This window comes from Tribolium castaneum, chromosome 2 (genome assembly GCF_031307605.1).
Source record: "Tribolium castaneum strain GA2 chromosome 2, icTriCast1.1, whole genome shotgun sequence".
Taxonomy (NCBI): domain Eukaryota; kingdom Metazoa; phylum Arthropoda; class Insecta; order Coleoptera; family Tenebrionidae; genus Tribolium; species Tribolium castaneum.
Window position 1 is genome coordinate 1,163,716 of NC_087395.1, and position 15,604 is coordinate 1,179,319.

General features: G+C 30.1%; 3 protein-coding genes across 3 annotated transcripts; all 3 read left to right on the forward strand.

The window, feature by feature from the left end:
- The first annotated feature begins 204 nt into the window (after window positions 1-204).
- On the forward strand, window positions 205-1,029 carry Hyls1 (Hyls1 centriolar and ciliogenesis associated). Its single transcript, XM_008195538.3, has 3 exons — window positions 205-358; window positions 410-751; window positions 800-1,029. The coding sequence occupies exons 1-3, from the start codon at window positions 205-207 to the stop codon at window positions 970-972; spliced, it is 669 nt and encodes a 222-aa protein (XP_008193760.2). The 3' UTR covers window positions 973-1,029.
- A 1,395-nt stretch (window positions 1,030-2,424) lies between these two features.
- LOC103313116 (gastrula zinc finger protein XlCGF26.1) lies at window positions 2,425-6,370 on the forward strand. Its single transcript, XM_008195539.3, has 2 exons — window positions 2,425-2,664; window positions 4,719-6,370. The coding sequence occupies exon 2, from the start codon at window positions 4,729-4,731 to the stop codon at window positions 6,331-6,333; it is 1,605 nt and encodes a 534-aa protein (XP_008193761.2). The 5' UTR covers window positions 2,425-2,664; window positions 4,719-4,728; the 3' UTR covers window positions 6,334-6,370.
- Window positions 6,371-7,963: 1,593 nt separating this feature from the next.
- Window positions 7,964-15,587, forward strand: LOC135265300 (gastrula zinc finger protein XlCGF58.1-like). The gene is made up of 3 exons (XM_064354623.1): window positions 7,964-8,187; window positions 9,411-9,608; window positions 13,718-15,587. The coding sequence occupies exons 2-3, from the start codon at window positions 9,417-9,419 to the stop codon at window positions 15,491-15,493; spliced, it is 1,968 nt and encodes a 655-aa protein (XP_064210693.1). The 5' UTR covers window positions 7,964-8,187; window positions 9,411-9,416; the 3' UTR covers window positions 15,494-15,587.
- Window positions 15,588-15,604: the final 17 nt, after the last annotated feature.

Sequence of the window (15,604 nt, forward strand, 5' to 3'; positions counted from 1 at the left end):
GCTGACAGGCAGGGACACCAACCCTCGTGAAAGTAACTGACTGGGTGGAAAGCAATTTTTTGCAAAGAAATACCAATTTTGTTGATAAAAATGATTTTGTGATTAGCAGTGTTTAATAAAATCAACGTTATTGTGAAATTAACCAACTGCGAGGTTTTGTAACACTTATTTTATGTCCCCACTTTTAGGGAATTTGATTTTCGTATGTTGCCTAGAAATTTAAGGTTTTGTTTCAACGTTTTCTTATTTTTTTTCTTAAAAATGACCACAAAAATAAGCCCTAGGGAAGTATTAGCGTATTTAAATGACTTGGGTTATCACAACATTAACCCACAACAATTGAAAGAATTTGTTTACGGTTGGTGAGTCATTTTTTGTTACTTTAATTGAACAAAAGTTTGGTTTTCAGACTTGAAAAAATTGATAAAGTATGAAGAACGCAAGAGAAGCAAACAAAGCCTTGGAAATGAAACAGATGTGCCGAACGAAAACGAAAAAAATAAAGATGATGTGTTTCTAGTTTTACATTCACAAGGGACTCACTCTTCAAGAGCCAAAACAGTTTCAAAGAAAGAAAGTGTAATTTCGTTAAAAATCAAGACAAGTAAAGGACCACAACACCATTGTCACGAAAACACGTTGGAGGCACAAACAGCCCCTGAAAAGGGTCAAGAAGACACGCTTGACTTTGTGCCCGTTAAAGATGTGCCTTGGAAAAAAATGATTAATTCTAGCAAACCTAAAAGTTCCTGTAAGTATTTTAAAGTGTTTGTAAGTTTTTTTACGTTTAAGCTTGTAGTCATAAGACCGGGAATTCAAACAAATATTAATAAGAGTGACCCTGTCGCACTCTACCACCAATATCAAAAGTGTTGGAAGCGACAAAAAATTCCAGGTGAAGACAACAGAACCGACTTGAGGTGGGCTATTAGAGAAAAAATGATGAGTGGACCTAGAGTGACAAGAGCTTGATTTTTATGTGTATTTTTACGTTAAAACGACCAGTTTTATAATAAATTGTTACAATCATGTCGTGTTAAATGAAAATGACTTCGTGCAGAAAATCTAACCTCTAAATAAATGTAAACAAAACGATGGCGGTAATATTACAAAAAAAACTTTCAAGATTTATAAAATCGACTTTGACGACATTTGCTTCTCCTGTTTATCTAGAAATTGTCCCGCAACTGTTTTTATGATAAATTTCGAGGGGGCTGCCTTGTCTTCCATACTCAAGGATATAATCAAGTGAGTCAAAAGTTGTGTAACTACTGAGGTCATTACGATACGCGATTTGCGTATCGTAATATCTAATGGAGTATAATATTTTTCTATTTTTTAATAGTTTTTTATCTTCCTTTCTTTCTATTTTCAATACTGTCTTCTGCGGCCACATTTTTTTCAATTTTTTATTCTTTCATTATTCTTTATTGGTCTTTATTAGTTATTTATTATTTTCTTATTTTCTCTATCAATTTTTCTTTCCTATCTCTTACTGTTTTTGAACAAAATCACAAAAAAGAGATTTTACTTCATAATTTTGATAGTTAATCAAGTAGACCTTGCAAAATGGTCAACAATAATGTTAAACTTCAATATTTTTTTTAGTTTTTTGCTGGTTTATTATCGAACAAGCAGTAAAACTATTAACATTTAATTATGGTTTATTATAACTTAGTGAATTATGTAAGGTAACTCAATCAGTCTGGCATGGCATTTTGAACTTCCTGAATGAAAATGGTAAACAAATCGAACATTTTTTTTAATTAATAGCACAATTTTTTCATATCGAAAGTTTACTTGATTAAAAATGAAAATAATGAGCTAAAATTCAGTTTTTAACTGTAAGAGATAGATATAGAAGATGTTAATAAAAGTCTGCATAAAAATTGATGTTCTTTTGACTACCATTGAAAAAACATGGTCATTCCATTTGAAGAAAACCGTTTTCTAATCTTTTTTTAATTCCCTAAATTTCGAAATTAATTTTTTTGGTACAAAAAGTGCGCAGTAGAAAAAATACTGTATGATATCTCGTTTATAAGGAATTTTGTCGCACTTACTCTATTATGGCACTCCTCGCTGCGCTCGTCGTGCGCTAAATTTGTGCGTGCGACAAAATGCGTCTTATAAAACTCGTATCCTAATATACTATTAATTTTACTTTTTTTGTATGATATAAATGGAGTGACAGTTATATATAAACTTACAGTACATAATGCAAAATGTGAATTTGTAAGAGGATATATAATTATTAATAATTAAGCAATTCTTATTTTTGGCATATTATTATTATTATTGCCCAAAAACTTATTATTATACGAAATTCGGGGCATTCGTAACATAATCAAACAAACATAAAACAATTAATTCATAGTTACAAACTCTCAAGATTCGAAAAACTGACTTTGCCCCAAATCCCGCTCCACATTTTTATTACTCTATGGTTTAGAGGCACTCTAACCTCACTTATTTCTCCAATAAACCTCAAAAAAAACGTAAAACTATTAATTCAAAGTTGCACTCTCAAGATTCGAAAAACTGACATTGTCTACTTTTACTTCTCCAATTTATATAGCTAGAGATTGTCTCGTGTGCGTTTTTGTGATAAATTTCAGGGGGGCTGACTTGTCTTCCATACTCCAGGATACAAACATTATTCAAGTAAGTTGAAAAGTGTCTAAATATAAACATGGTCAAGAGTGTTCCTAAAAATTCGTATGAAAAGCTGATATTAATACTATACAGGGTGTCTCAGCTAAGACTTTCGAGCTTAATATCTCAGTTATTTGTCAACGGATTGTTATGAAATTTAGAATGCACATATTTTAGGAGGTGGTCTTTCAATTAAATGCCCTCAAGTTAAAAAATGGAATTTTAAAACACATTTCTTTTATTTAAAATTACGCCAAATTACCGTTGGATCATTTCTTTACCATTCTGAGACACATGTATAAATATTTTGCCTTTAAGTTCTTGTTATTAATGTTATAAGGCCAATATTAAGCCTTACAAATGTGTAAAAACCGTCACATAATTAAAAACGTTTTGCCTGGTACTAAATTATCTTGTTCCATTTTTTTTAATATTCATTTTTGAAGGTTGTTAGGTATCTAAAACCGCTGTTATGATAGGGAGATAGAGTTAAATGTTAATTTTATTCATTTCATAGCAATGTGACGAAAAAACAAATTTCTAATTATTTCAAGGTTTAATTAAATTTTACGCAAAAAAATAATGTAACTTTATGTAAACTATTATAGGTCTATAACTCTTTTCGTTTCGTAATTATTCAACTTTTCGTTATAAAAAAGTGAAAAATCACTGCGAAGTCGCTTATGAGTATTTTCCAATAAATTTGCAACAGAAGAACTTAGAATACCTTGTACTTTTAGCAAATAGTCGACTTTTAGTTAATATACAGGCTGTGTCAAAACGCAAAAAGTTGAATAACTCATTTTTTTTTTCAAATGGAACACCATGATTTTTCTATGTATCGATAGCATTTTTGATAAGCTTTCAAATGATATCAGGTTTGCAAAGAAAATTTAAATTGTTTTTCAAAATTTTCCAAAAAAATTATTTTTTTATAAAATAAATTGTTAACCTATAGAATCTGATAGTCAAATGGTAATTAATTTTTTGGTATGTTCTACTGTGACTAATTACATTAGTTATCTAATTATTACTTGATACATTAATGAATTTCACTCATCAAGAATTATCACTAAAATAAATAATTTTTTTTATTTTTTTAAACACTTTAAGTAGTTTAAAAAACATGAGTTATTCAACTTTTGCGTTTTGGCACACCCTGTACATTATTTCCGTGTTTCAAGTTATTTCCTAAAACGACAAGGTATTCTGAATTTTTCTGTTGCAAATTTACCGGAAAATATTCATAGGTGGCTTTTTCAAAAATTGGTCTTTTTATAAAAAAAAAGTTTAATAATTTAGAAACTAAAAGAGATCGACCCATAATAGTTTATATAAAGTAACGTTATTTTTTGCATAGAATCTAATTATGCAAAAATATACAGGCTGTTCCATATAAAAATATAACTTTAATTCACCACCCTGTGTATAATAAAAGTACTCTGGATTAGCCTGTATACAAAATATACCTATTATTTGTTTCAAAATTATAAAAACGCCAACGTCGCATTTTACCGAATTATTTTTTTTAAAACATTGTAAAATTATTATTAATAATTAGGTCTCTCATTGAAATTGTAAACTAAATTAGCTATTAGTTTTTTTGAAGAGCACCAAATTTTGAGAAAGAAAAATACATATTACAAAAAAAGTATATGTGATGCAGAATTTTTGTTATTAAATTTCGATTCAGGAGCACTAATTTATAATGTTACACATACCACAATGGAGAAAAAAAAAGATTTTTTGCAGACCAGTGTAATTAGAGTAGGCGGTTTCTATTCTTTGTGATTGATAAACTAGAGCAAACTGAGGTAAAAAAATGCATTATAATTAAATATTATTATTCAAAACTTTATTATTTGACTCTTCAGCTTGGTTAATTATGACAATAAGCAGCACACAAATTAAAAAACTAATAAAAGATAGGATAAATATAAACTCAAATGACCACATAGTACCTATATGTTTAAACTTAACAATTTAGAAAATGCACAACACTCTGAACCATGTTTTAATTTAGATTCTGAATTGTTAAGATTTGTGATTTAATTTAATTTTAGGTCGCTGTTGATGCGTTGCCGAAGAAAATTTGTGAAGTCGTCCAGTTTTACATCTTCAAGTAGCGATTTCAACACTACAAAGTGTTTAACCGAAATGGATAATAGAATAGTTTCATGCAACGAAGAATATGAATATTCAAGTGATGAAGAAAGTGAAGTTGAAGATGAACCTTTTGTGTTGAGTAGTGATAGTGAAGATGATGCAATTAGGGACATTTATGGGATTCCCAAAGACTTAAACATTGTGTTTGTCGATATTGAAACGGCAAAGAAAGAACTAAATAGCAAAGGATTCGTTTTAAAGCATTTGGAACAAGATGGAGAGGTTGAGAGAATTGTTTGCACTTGTGATGGAGCATTTCAGTGCTTATATCATATCAAAATAGAAGAGCCATTAAACATTAAAGAAGAAGAGCCAGAAATTCCCAAAATAGAAGTTGAAACAACAAGCTTAAATGAACTTAAAACTAAAATGAAACTTAAACTTAAAAATGAACCAGAAGAAAAAAAAATTGAAACAATTGCCTCCACCTCTAGGATATCTTCTCCAAAATTAAATAATTCAAATATCAAAGATAAAGACCAAAAAAATCCGAAACTGAAGCGAAAACAATACAAGTGTAAGATTTGTGACAAAATATTAAACTTATCAGGAAAGTATCATCATCTACGTACCCACAAAAAACCGTTTGTTTGTGAATTCTGTGGTTTGAGATTTTCACTAAAAGGTAGTCTAAAGGCACACCTTCTACAACATACAGGAGAAAAACCGCACGTTTGTGAATTCTGTGGTCGCAGTTTTTCACGAAAGGACTATCTAACTGAACACCTACATCGCCATACAGGAAAAAAACCAATTGTGTGTGAACATTGTGGTAAAAGTTTCAGAACTAAGCCAGTTTTAAAAACACATCTACTTGTACACAATATAGGGTACGGTTGTGAATTTTGTTCGAAAGTTTTCCGATATGAGAAATCACTTAATTCACACAAACAAAATATACATTCGGAGGAAAAACCGTTTGTTTGTACACATTGCAACCAAAGATATTGCACCTTATTGGCATTTACAAATCATCTGGAAACTCATGGTATTAAACGTAAAATCCACGAAAGTGGCCCATTATTATGTCAAATTTGTGATAAAGAATTTTTGACAAAAAACAGATTAAAATCACACTTGTTGACTCACGGAGACCAAAAGTTTTCCTGTAGCTTTTGCGCTAAGGCATTTAACACTAAAGCTCGACTTATGGTGCACAACAGAGTCCATACAGGAGAAAAACAAAACGTTTGTAAGTCTTGTGGACGAACATTCAACTCTGTGCCGGGACTCCAACATCATATGTATTTCCACACTGGAGAAAAACCGTACGAATGTAAAATGTGCGATAAAGCTTATGTCCTGGCTGAAAATTTAAAATATCATATGATGGTTCATACTGGTGAAAAACCATATTCGTGTCCACATTGTGATAAAAAATCTAGGAGCAAATTTGACATGGAATGCCACATTAGGATTCATACGGGGGAAAAACCGTTCAAATGTGACACCTGTTCGAAAGCGTTCCGGAACCCGAGATATCTCAAAAGTCATAAAAAGAAGGCACATTAAGACTATTTTGCATAAAATAAAAATGTATTGTCTTGTGGGTGTTTTAAATTTCCTTCCTTTACCAATTTTATTGTCACAAAAAACATACCGTTGGTTTAGAGTGTAAACCTGCTAACTTCATCTTAAGAAAATTTCCTGGACAAACCAAAAACTTCATAAAATTTATATGCATTGCTTGTTTATACTATTTTATATAATTATGTATAAAAAAATATCAATATTTAATTTTTTATGAGCATTGTTGTTACTTAGCAGGCTTCCTTAGGAAATTTTAATACAGGGTCGCTAAAAAGTATGGATACAGTTAAATATTATAAAAACTATTCGTTAATGATGGTATATGCTTAAGAGTATATAAATTGTATCCTTTCAGATGTTTATTAAATTTCTATCACCATTTGTTCTTCGGATACAAGGCTAACTTGATTTTATTTAAATAGCACCAAGGGTCAAATTTAATATTTTTGAGAAGAGCATTTTTTTCTGAGTTCTATGGGATAATACATGCAGACCTTAATTTAATCGATTAAATTTAATCTGTTTAACCGTTTTGAAAGTATTTAACTGTATCCATACTCTTTAGCGACTCTGTATAGCTGTTCGGAGTTAGCTGGATTTTTCTAAGTTTCTCAGATTTATGTTATGACGACAAATCTCTGATCTCATCTGAATAAAAAAATTAGACAATAAAAGTGGAACGTGAATGTTAATTTAAACTTGTGAGTAATGATTACTTATTAAATTAAACGTTAAGACTAGAATTCGGACTTTTTAGCACAAAAATGACGGAAACAAACATTAAAGTAAGCTTAAAATTTAAGCAAAATACGCATAAAAATGCTCAAAAAGTAAAAATACACCCAAAACTTTTTTCAAGAAAACTTAAGCGCTATTCAAAACAAGATTTATTTATCAGATGTTTAACAAATAAACCTTTATGACATAAAAAACATAATTAGTGCATAATCAAGTAATTTTAAAAAAATTCATTTTTCGAAATCCTATTTACTTATACAATGTTTTCAAAAATGGTTGTTCATCAAGTTGACTATGGAATTCAAAATCAATGTGCCTCTTAGTTCAAATGACTGACGTAATTTTTCTGTCAAGTCTTAAAACTAGCTTTTTACTCACTTTTTGACAATTTTCGGCATAGTTTTTTTAAGTGATTTTTGTTGTGTATTATTTCGTTTTTAAATTTGAAGTATTTTTGCATTATTTTGAAGGATATGTCACTTTGACGGCATTCATAATTTAAAATAAGCGCCACACTACGTTCAAATTTCAAAGGTGACTTGATGAAAAACAATTTTTGAACACATTGTTTATATACTATATTTACTACTAGATGCTGTTAAAGATAAAAAGACTTCAAAAACTTGAAAATTGTCAAAACTAGGATAAAAACAGAGCACAAAAAAACGGTTTTTTGCATAGAAAAGCCAAATAAGCATTAAAAAATTTGGTTTAATTTGCCATATCGACAAAAAATGTAATCCGGACTGTAGTTAGGACTTATGACGGATGCGACATTTTTATACATACTTATAGCTGTTTAGAATAGCTAATAGTTTCCCAAAAACCTTGGAAATTTGGGCTTCAGACCAATATGGCGACGTTCCACCTTGTTATTTACTCCATGATCTGGGGAGCATCTAACCTCACTTTTTTGTACTATTAACCTCGAAAACAGTAAACGAAACCACAAATTAATTGATTAATAATAATATTAATCTGTAACGAAACAATTATTGCAGAGTTGCATCAATTGCATCTACAGATTGTCTCGAGAGTGTTTTTTGTGATAAATTTCCAGGGGGCTGCCTTGTCTTCCATACTCCAGGATATAATCAAGTAAGTCGAAAGTTGTCTACAGATTGTCTAGATAAAAACATGGTCAAGAGTGCTCTTAAAATTTTAATAACAACTGGTATTAATACTATACAGGGTGAGTCATTGATATGGGCATGCTCGATTGCTCCTGCACTGTCAAAGATATCGAAATAAATTAAATGGAACTGCAAATGGGAAGTTAAAGTGTACGTTCTAAAATTATTTTGCCCTAAACAGGTTGCTTTATTTTTACAGTGCAGCTTTTAACATACTTTTTTTAATGGCACCCTCTGTATATTTGTACATATTTAAATTTGCACTTCTTAGGCTTTCTAAATCAGTTTCGTTTTTGCAACTTGCTTTAACCGTTCAGAAGTTATTTAATTTTTTCTACAATTTTGTGCGTCTGCAGGCACATTATTAAAAAAATCGCAGTGCCCTTGGTTTTAGAGATATTGAGTTTGGACTTTGTCCGTAGGTAAACAAATGTCTGAGGTATCTTTTGATGACAAGACCATACATCTGCATTGTAGCATCACCTTGCTGTGACACATTCATTTTGATTAATTTTGAAGGACCATAGCTTGATTTTTTTAAGTAGCTCCTCCTGTATTTTATTACTAATTATTATTCAGCGTTTCATTTTACATCTTTTTTACCTCTTTAGGTTTTTCCAAAAGTTGATAATTAAGGAGATAATTCGGCTTTTTTGAAAAAATGCATACAAAATCTTTTGGATACTAATGTAGCGTGCTATGAAAAACAAAACATTTTGACATACTAATGTGAAAATGGCATTTATAGTATGTCACGTTTTGATTTCATTGTGAAAATGAATTATCCGCGTAAAATGCATTTCTACAAATCTCATCTTGAGATAAATTTTAATAAAACAAGAACACGCCCGTATCAATGACTCACCCTGTATATGTCAAATCTTTGAAGTTTTTTGTCTTACGATGTAGTTATTATGTGTTAAAAATCCTGACAATTAAAAACTTTTTTGTGGTACTAAATTAGCTTATAGTCGATTTCACCAACCTCAGTTAAAAACAAAGTTAATATGATTATAACAATCGTTTCTGTGGATTTATTCTACTAATAAATTTAACTATTATTGACGAAACCAGTGAAAGCGGCCCTCAGTCTATTTTTTTTTTTTTTTGAAAAATAACTCTGAACTATGTTTTACTTTAGAGTCTGTATTGTTAAGATTTGTGATTTATTTAAAAAAAACTATTTAGGTCAAGATGGCCATATTGAGACAATTATTAACCAAAGCAATGAAGCCAGAAATATTGCAAGCCCCCGAAATTGGAAAAACCGATTTTGACAATTTGTGTCTCGCTTGTTTATCCAAAGATTGTCTCAGGAATGTTTTTGTGATAACATACGAGGGGGCTGCCTTAATATCACTACTCGAGGATTTACTCAACTTTCACGTAAGTAACTGCCATTTCAGGAAAGTTTTACTTTAGCCACACTAAACGTATCTGCTTAAATTAAGCGTTCGTTTAATATTTTTGCTACACAAATTTTTACAAACTGACTTAAATAATTAAATTAAATAAAATTTTGTAATCGAGTCATCTATGAATTTAAAACCGTAAGTCGTCAAATAACGTCAAATAAAACGTCGGTTTAAAAAAAAATGGTGGCGGCTTAGCATTTGTGCAAAAATGGATAATATTATTATTATAAGAGCAAATCTATTTATTCATTTTGCCCTTTTGGTATTTTTTTAAGTTTGTCCTCAAAAGTAGGTACAAAAGTTTTTAGCATTTTGTTCGCAGATATATTATTTCCAAATCCTTAGTTAAACGTGATTTATTGCTACTTTTTATATTAAGGTAATAAAAAAAAGCTAATGTAATTTATACTTTCAATGAAAGATTTAATCATTAGTAATTATTTTACATTTTATCAATCTTATTTGAGGAAATAATTCGGTAAAATGCCACGTTGGCGTTTTTATAGTTTTGAAATAGCTTATACTTATGTTTCATATTATTTTCATGATAATTATTACAAAAAACAAAACAAAAAACAATTATCTTTTATAAAATAATGCAGGAACAAAGAGATAAAGCCTTTTGTTTAATTACCAATATTTTTTTATTTTATTAAATTATTTTTTATTTTAAATTTCGTTTTTAATTTTTTTTATTATTATTAGAAAGATAAAAGTGTGTAGTAAACAATATAGTTGTAATTAAAAAAAAATAAAAATGACCTTCCAACTGAAAAACGCATGACAGTAATAAAATCTACCTGTTCGAGGATTTTTTTGAAAAATGACCAGAAACCCAGCTATGGATTTTTGGTGTTACTTTTGGTTCATTCTGTATAATACGAATATCCAGCTTGTACAGCTGCTCTAGAAACGTCAAATAAAACATCAGTTGAAACAAAATCATGGCAACTTGATTTGTGCTCCAATGAAAATGTCATTTTTAAACAGTACACGAATAAAATTCTTATAAGAGCAAAAGGCAAGAATGACGAAAAATTAGAATCATCAAGGTGGGGCTTAGAATTTTTCGAATCTATTTATTTATTTTGTCCTTTTGGCGTTTATCTTTTTAATTACTGTTTTAAATTTGTTCTTAAAATTTTTTACACCGTTTAAAAATCCCTAACTAAACATGATTTATTATTAGTTTTTTTTATTTAGAATAGAATGAATAGAATGAAACTTTATTCAAAAAATACTCCACAGTGGCACAGAACAAGTCAAAAATATAAAATAATACAGGGAAATAAATAATTAAAATAAAACGGTACATGTAAAAAATTAAATCCTATATCTAAATTATAAAACTGAGTATATATAAACTATTTGAAAAACACACTTAAAAAATATTTAAAACACATAGTACAGGTTGATTTGTCACAGCATATCGATGGTTTCATTATAAAATTCAGTTAAAGAGTAAAACATTTGCTTAATAAATTTTTTTTGGTCCTTTAGACATAAAGACAATTTATTCTTCAAAGAAATAACTTTGAACAATGATATTTGGAAAAAACGTTGAAATATTTTAGGGATTGATGTTAAAATAAGGAAAAAGTTTCTATGTCCGGAAAAGCTTCCTGTGATAAAAGTGAACAGAGAAAGGAAGGAAGAGAACAGTGATACGCAAACGAAGAACAGAAAAGAAAGACAGAGGTTAAAGAAAACAAATGATAAAAGATATTGGAAACCTCTAAGATAAAGAATAGAAAAATACTTGCCAATATCCAATGTCGGATAGAGAATAAGGCATATAATAGAAAATAAAAGAAAGAAAATAAAGATAATGTAGAATAGAGAGAAGAAAAGACAAACTGAAAAGGAGGAACAGAAAACAGAGAGTGATAGCAAATACGTATAGAGGACAGAAGACAGAGACATAAGACATTTCTTACTGTCACAAAAATTTGAAAAATCTTAATAGATAATAGCACCTTAAATAGAATTGACTCCAATGCCATTTCGTTTTTGTTTGTTTAATGAAACGGATATCTTTTATATATTGTTTATTAATATTTAAAATTGGCAGATATTTTAGTATCTCGGCGAACTTTTTGAACCTTTTCTATCATTGCTCACTTTTTTTTTGGTATCTAAAAACAGTGTGTCATAATACAAGTCAATAAAATAAGAAATGTACAAACTAAAAAAAAACAAACTTACAAGTCACTAAAATTACAGCGAAAATATTCATCAAAGTCATAGACACAATTCACAATAAAAAAATCTTTTAGCTTTCTTTTAAAAACATATAAAGGTAAATTACAAAAACTAGTTGGCAACATATTATAAAATTTAGAGCAATAATATCTTGGTCCAGTTTGGTTCCGTTTTAGGCTATTGAATTTTGGAATGAGCTTGTTACCAATACGAGTATTATAAGCATGGTTTTCAGAATGATATCGAAAAGTTTGGGTATTTTGTTTCACATAAAGCAGACAGTGGTATATATATATATATATATATATATATATATATATATATATATATATATATATATATATATATATATATATATATATATATATATATGACTGAACAAGGGCAAAGTGTGCAACTCTAACAGTTGATAGAGATATATTGTTCACTAACTGTCTAAATAAAAATGTTTATGTGCTTAGTTTCGTTGCAAGCGTGTTACCTTGATGGTCCCATAGTAACTTGTCATCTATAGTGATACCTAAAATATTAGTAGACCATTTGAAACTTTCATCAATGTTACTGCAATTTTTTAATGTAAACAACATATCAACTGTTTTTGTTGTATTCAAGCCCAGTTGATTCGAAGAAAACCATTTGCTGGCCAACAATTTCGCTTGATCACTGTTTGCTGTAGCTGTGTCCAAGGTCTCACCACTGTTTAGTAGTGACGTATCATCCGCAAATAATGTCCCTTTGGTGTTCTTTAAACAATATGGAAAGCCATTAACGTATATTAAGAAAAGTAAAGGACCCAAGACAGATCCTTGAGGGACACCACACTCAACAGGAAGACTCTCAGACACAGTATTTTTAAAGTTGACACTTTGTTGTCGATCACTTAAATACGAAGATAATAATTTGCAACTATTTGGAAGCATATTATAGTAGAACATCTTGCGAACTAATATGGTATGAGAAACACAATCAAATGCCTTATTTAAATCAAGGAATGTGGCTTTTGCAAACTTTGCATTTTCAAAACAATCATGAATCTCGTTCGTAAAGTCCGTAATGGCATCAACTGTGTTTCTTTGTATTCTGAAACCAAACTGATGTGGACACAACAAATTGTTATCTTCAAAGTGCCGTGTCAATTGCTGGACTAAGACTTTTTCTAGTATTTTTGAAAATATTGGTGTTAGTGAAATGGGTCGAAAATTGTTAATATCATTTTTGTCAGATTTTTTATGAACAGGTGTTATTATAGATTTTTTAAGACATTTAGGAAAAGTAGATGTTCTTATACAGTAATTAATTAATTTAGTAAGAGGAGACAAAATAACGTCCTTTACTGTTTTCACAATATCTCTACTGAAACCATACCAATCTTTACTCGTACTATTTTTCAGATCATTAATTGCATCTCTTACTTGAATACACTCACTAAAACCACTCACTAAAACCAAAATACGGGACTTTTACATTATTGTTATAACACATACTTGTAAATACAATAGGATCACAGTCAGATTTTGGAACTTTATCTATCACAGTTTTCGCAACATTAGTAAAATATACATTACAATCATTTGCAGTAATATCACAGTCACTCTTATCACAGTTTATGTTCCGACGACGTTTTGAATTTATTACAGTCCACGTGGCACCAGAAGTGTTTTTAGATGATTTTATAATGTTATCATTTGCCTTAATTTTGGTGTTTTTAATGGCAGTGCAGTTAAGATGAGATTAGTAACAATTCAAAAAGAAATTTAGTTTGAACTTAATTTCATAACTAAATGCAAATGAAAAAGTTTTAATGTAAGCTTAAGTATTTCGTACGTTAAGTGTGGCTAAATCAAAATTTCACCAACTGTTCTAATTTAATTTGTTTAGGTCGCAGCAGGCGATGACTTGCCTAAAAAAATCTGCAAAAAATGCGTCGAAGAAATCATCCAGTTTTACGTCTTTAAAAAACGATTTAACGAAACTCAAACAAAGCTACAAAGAGTTTTGATAGAAAAGGATGATAAAGTAGTTTCATCTAATGGACAACTTTCACGTGATGAAGAATTTATTGTTAAAGACAGTGATGTAGAAAATGAAGTTTTTGTGTTGAGTAGTGATACTGAAGATGATGCACTTAGGAACTTTTATGGGATTCCCAAAGACTTAAACATTGTGTTTGTCGATATTGAAACGGCAAAGAAGGAATTAAATAGCGAAGGATTTGTTTTAAAGCATTTGGAACAAGATGGAGAAGTTGAGACAATTGTTTGTACCTGTGATGGAGCATCTCAGTGCTTATATCATTTGAAAGTAAAAGAACAAGAAATTTCCAAAGTAGAAGTTGAAACAGTTGTTCCCATTCTAGACTTAAATCATTCAAGCATTAAAGATAAACCAGAAGAAAAAGAAGTTGAAACAATTGTCTCCACCTCTAGGAAATCTTCTCCAAACTTAAATAATTCAAACAGTGAAGATAAAGAGCAAGAAATTCCGGAACAATTCAAGTGTAACATTTGTGACAAAATATTCAATTTAAGAGTAAAGAAGCAACATCTTCGTACACATAACATAAAAGAGAAACCTCCCACTTGTCAAATTTGTTCTCGTGTATTTCGTTTTAGAAAACATTTAAGGGAACATATGAGAGTACACACGGGGGAAAAACCGTTTGTTTGTGAATTCTGTGGTTTGAGATTTACACAAAATTGTAGTCTAAAGTCACACTTTCTACTACATACAGGAGAAAAGCCGTACGTTTGTGAATTCTGTGGTCGCAGTTTTTCACGAAAGGACTATCTAACTGAACACCTACATCGCCATACAGGAAAAAAACAATATGTGTGTGAATGTTGCGGTAACGGTTTCATAACTAATCCAATGTTAAAAAAGCATCTACTTGTACACAATATAGGGTACGTTTGTGAATTTTGTTCGAAAGCTTTCCGATATGAGAAATCACTTAATTCACACAAACAAAATAGACATTCGGAGGAAAAACCGTTTACTTGTACACACTGTAACAATAGATTTTGCACCATATTGGCACTTACAAACCATCTGAAAACTCATGGTATTCAACGTGAAATCCAGCAAAGTGAGAACTTGTGTCAAATTTGTGATAAGGAATTTTTCTCAAAACACAGATTAAAATCACACTTGTTGAATCACGGAAACCAAAAGTTCATAACTCGCGGAAACCAAAAGTTGTCAACTCGCGGAAACCAAAAGTTGTTGATTCACGGAGACCAGAAGTTTTCCTGTACCTCTTGCGATAAGAAGTTTTACACTCAAGCTCAACTCACGATACATAATAGAGTCCATACAGGAGAAAAAGAAAACCTTTGTAAATATTGTGGTCAAATATTCACCAGTGGGAATGGACTTCTACAGCATATGTATCTCCATACTGGCGAAAAACCATACGAATGTAAAATTTGCGATAAAGCTTTTGTCCAGAGTCATCATTTAAAACATCATATGATGGTTCATACTGATGAAAAACCCTATGCGTGCACACATTGTGACAAACAATTTAGAAGCAAATTTAACTTGGAATGTCATGTCAGGCTTCATACGGGGGAAAAACCGTTTAAATGTGACACCTGTTCCAAAGCGTTCCGAAACCCGATTTATCTCGGAAGGCATAAGAAGAAGGCACATTAAGACAATTTTGCATAAAATAAAAATGTATTGTCTTGTGGGTGTTTCTAATTTCTTTCCTGTACGAGAAATAACTAATACAATTTTATTAAAATTGTTTCTTGTAAAAATATT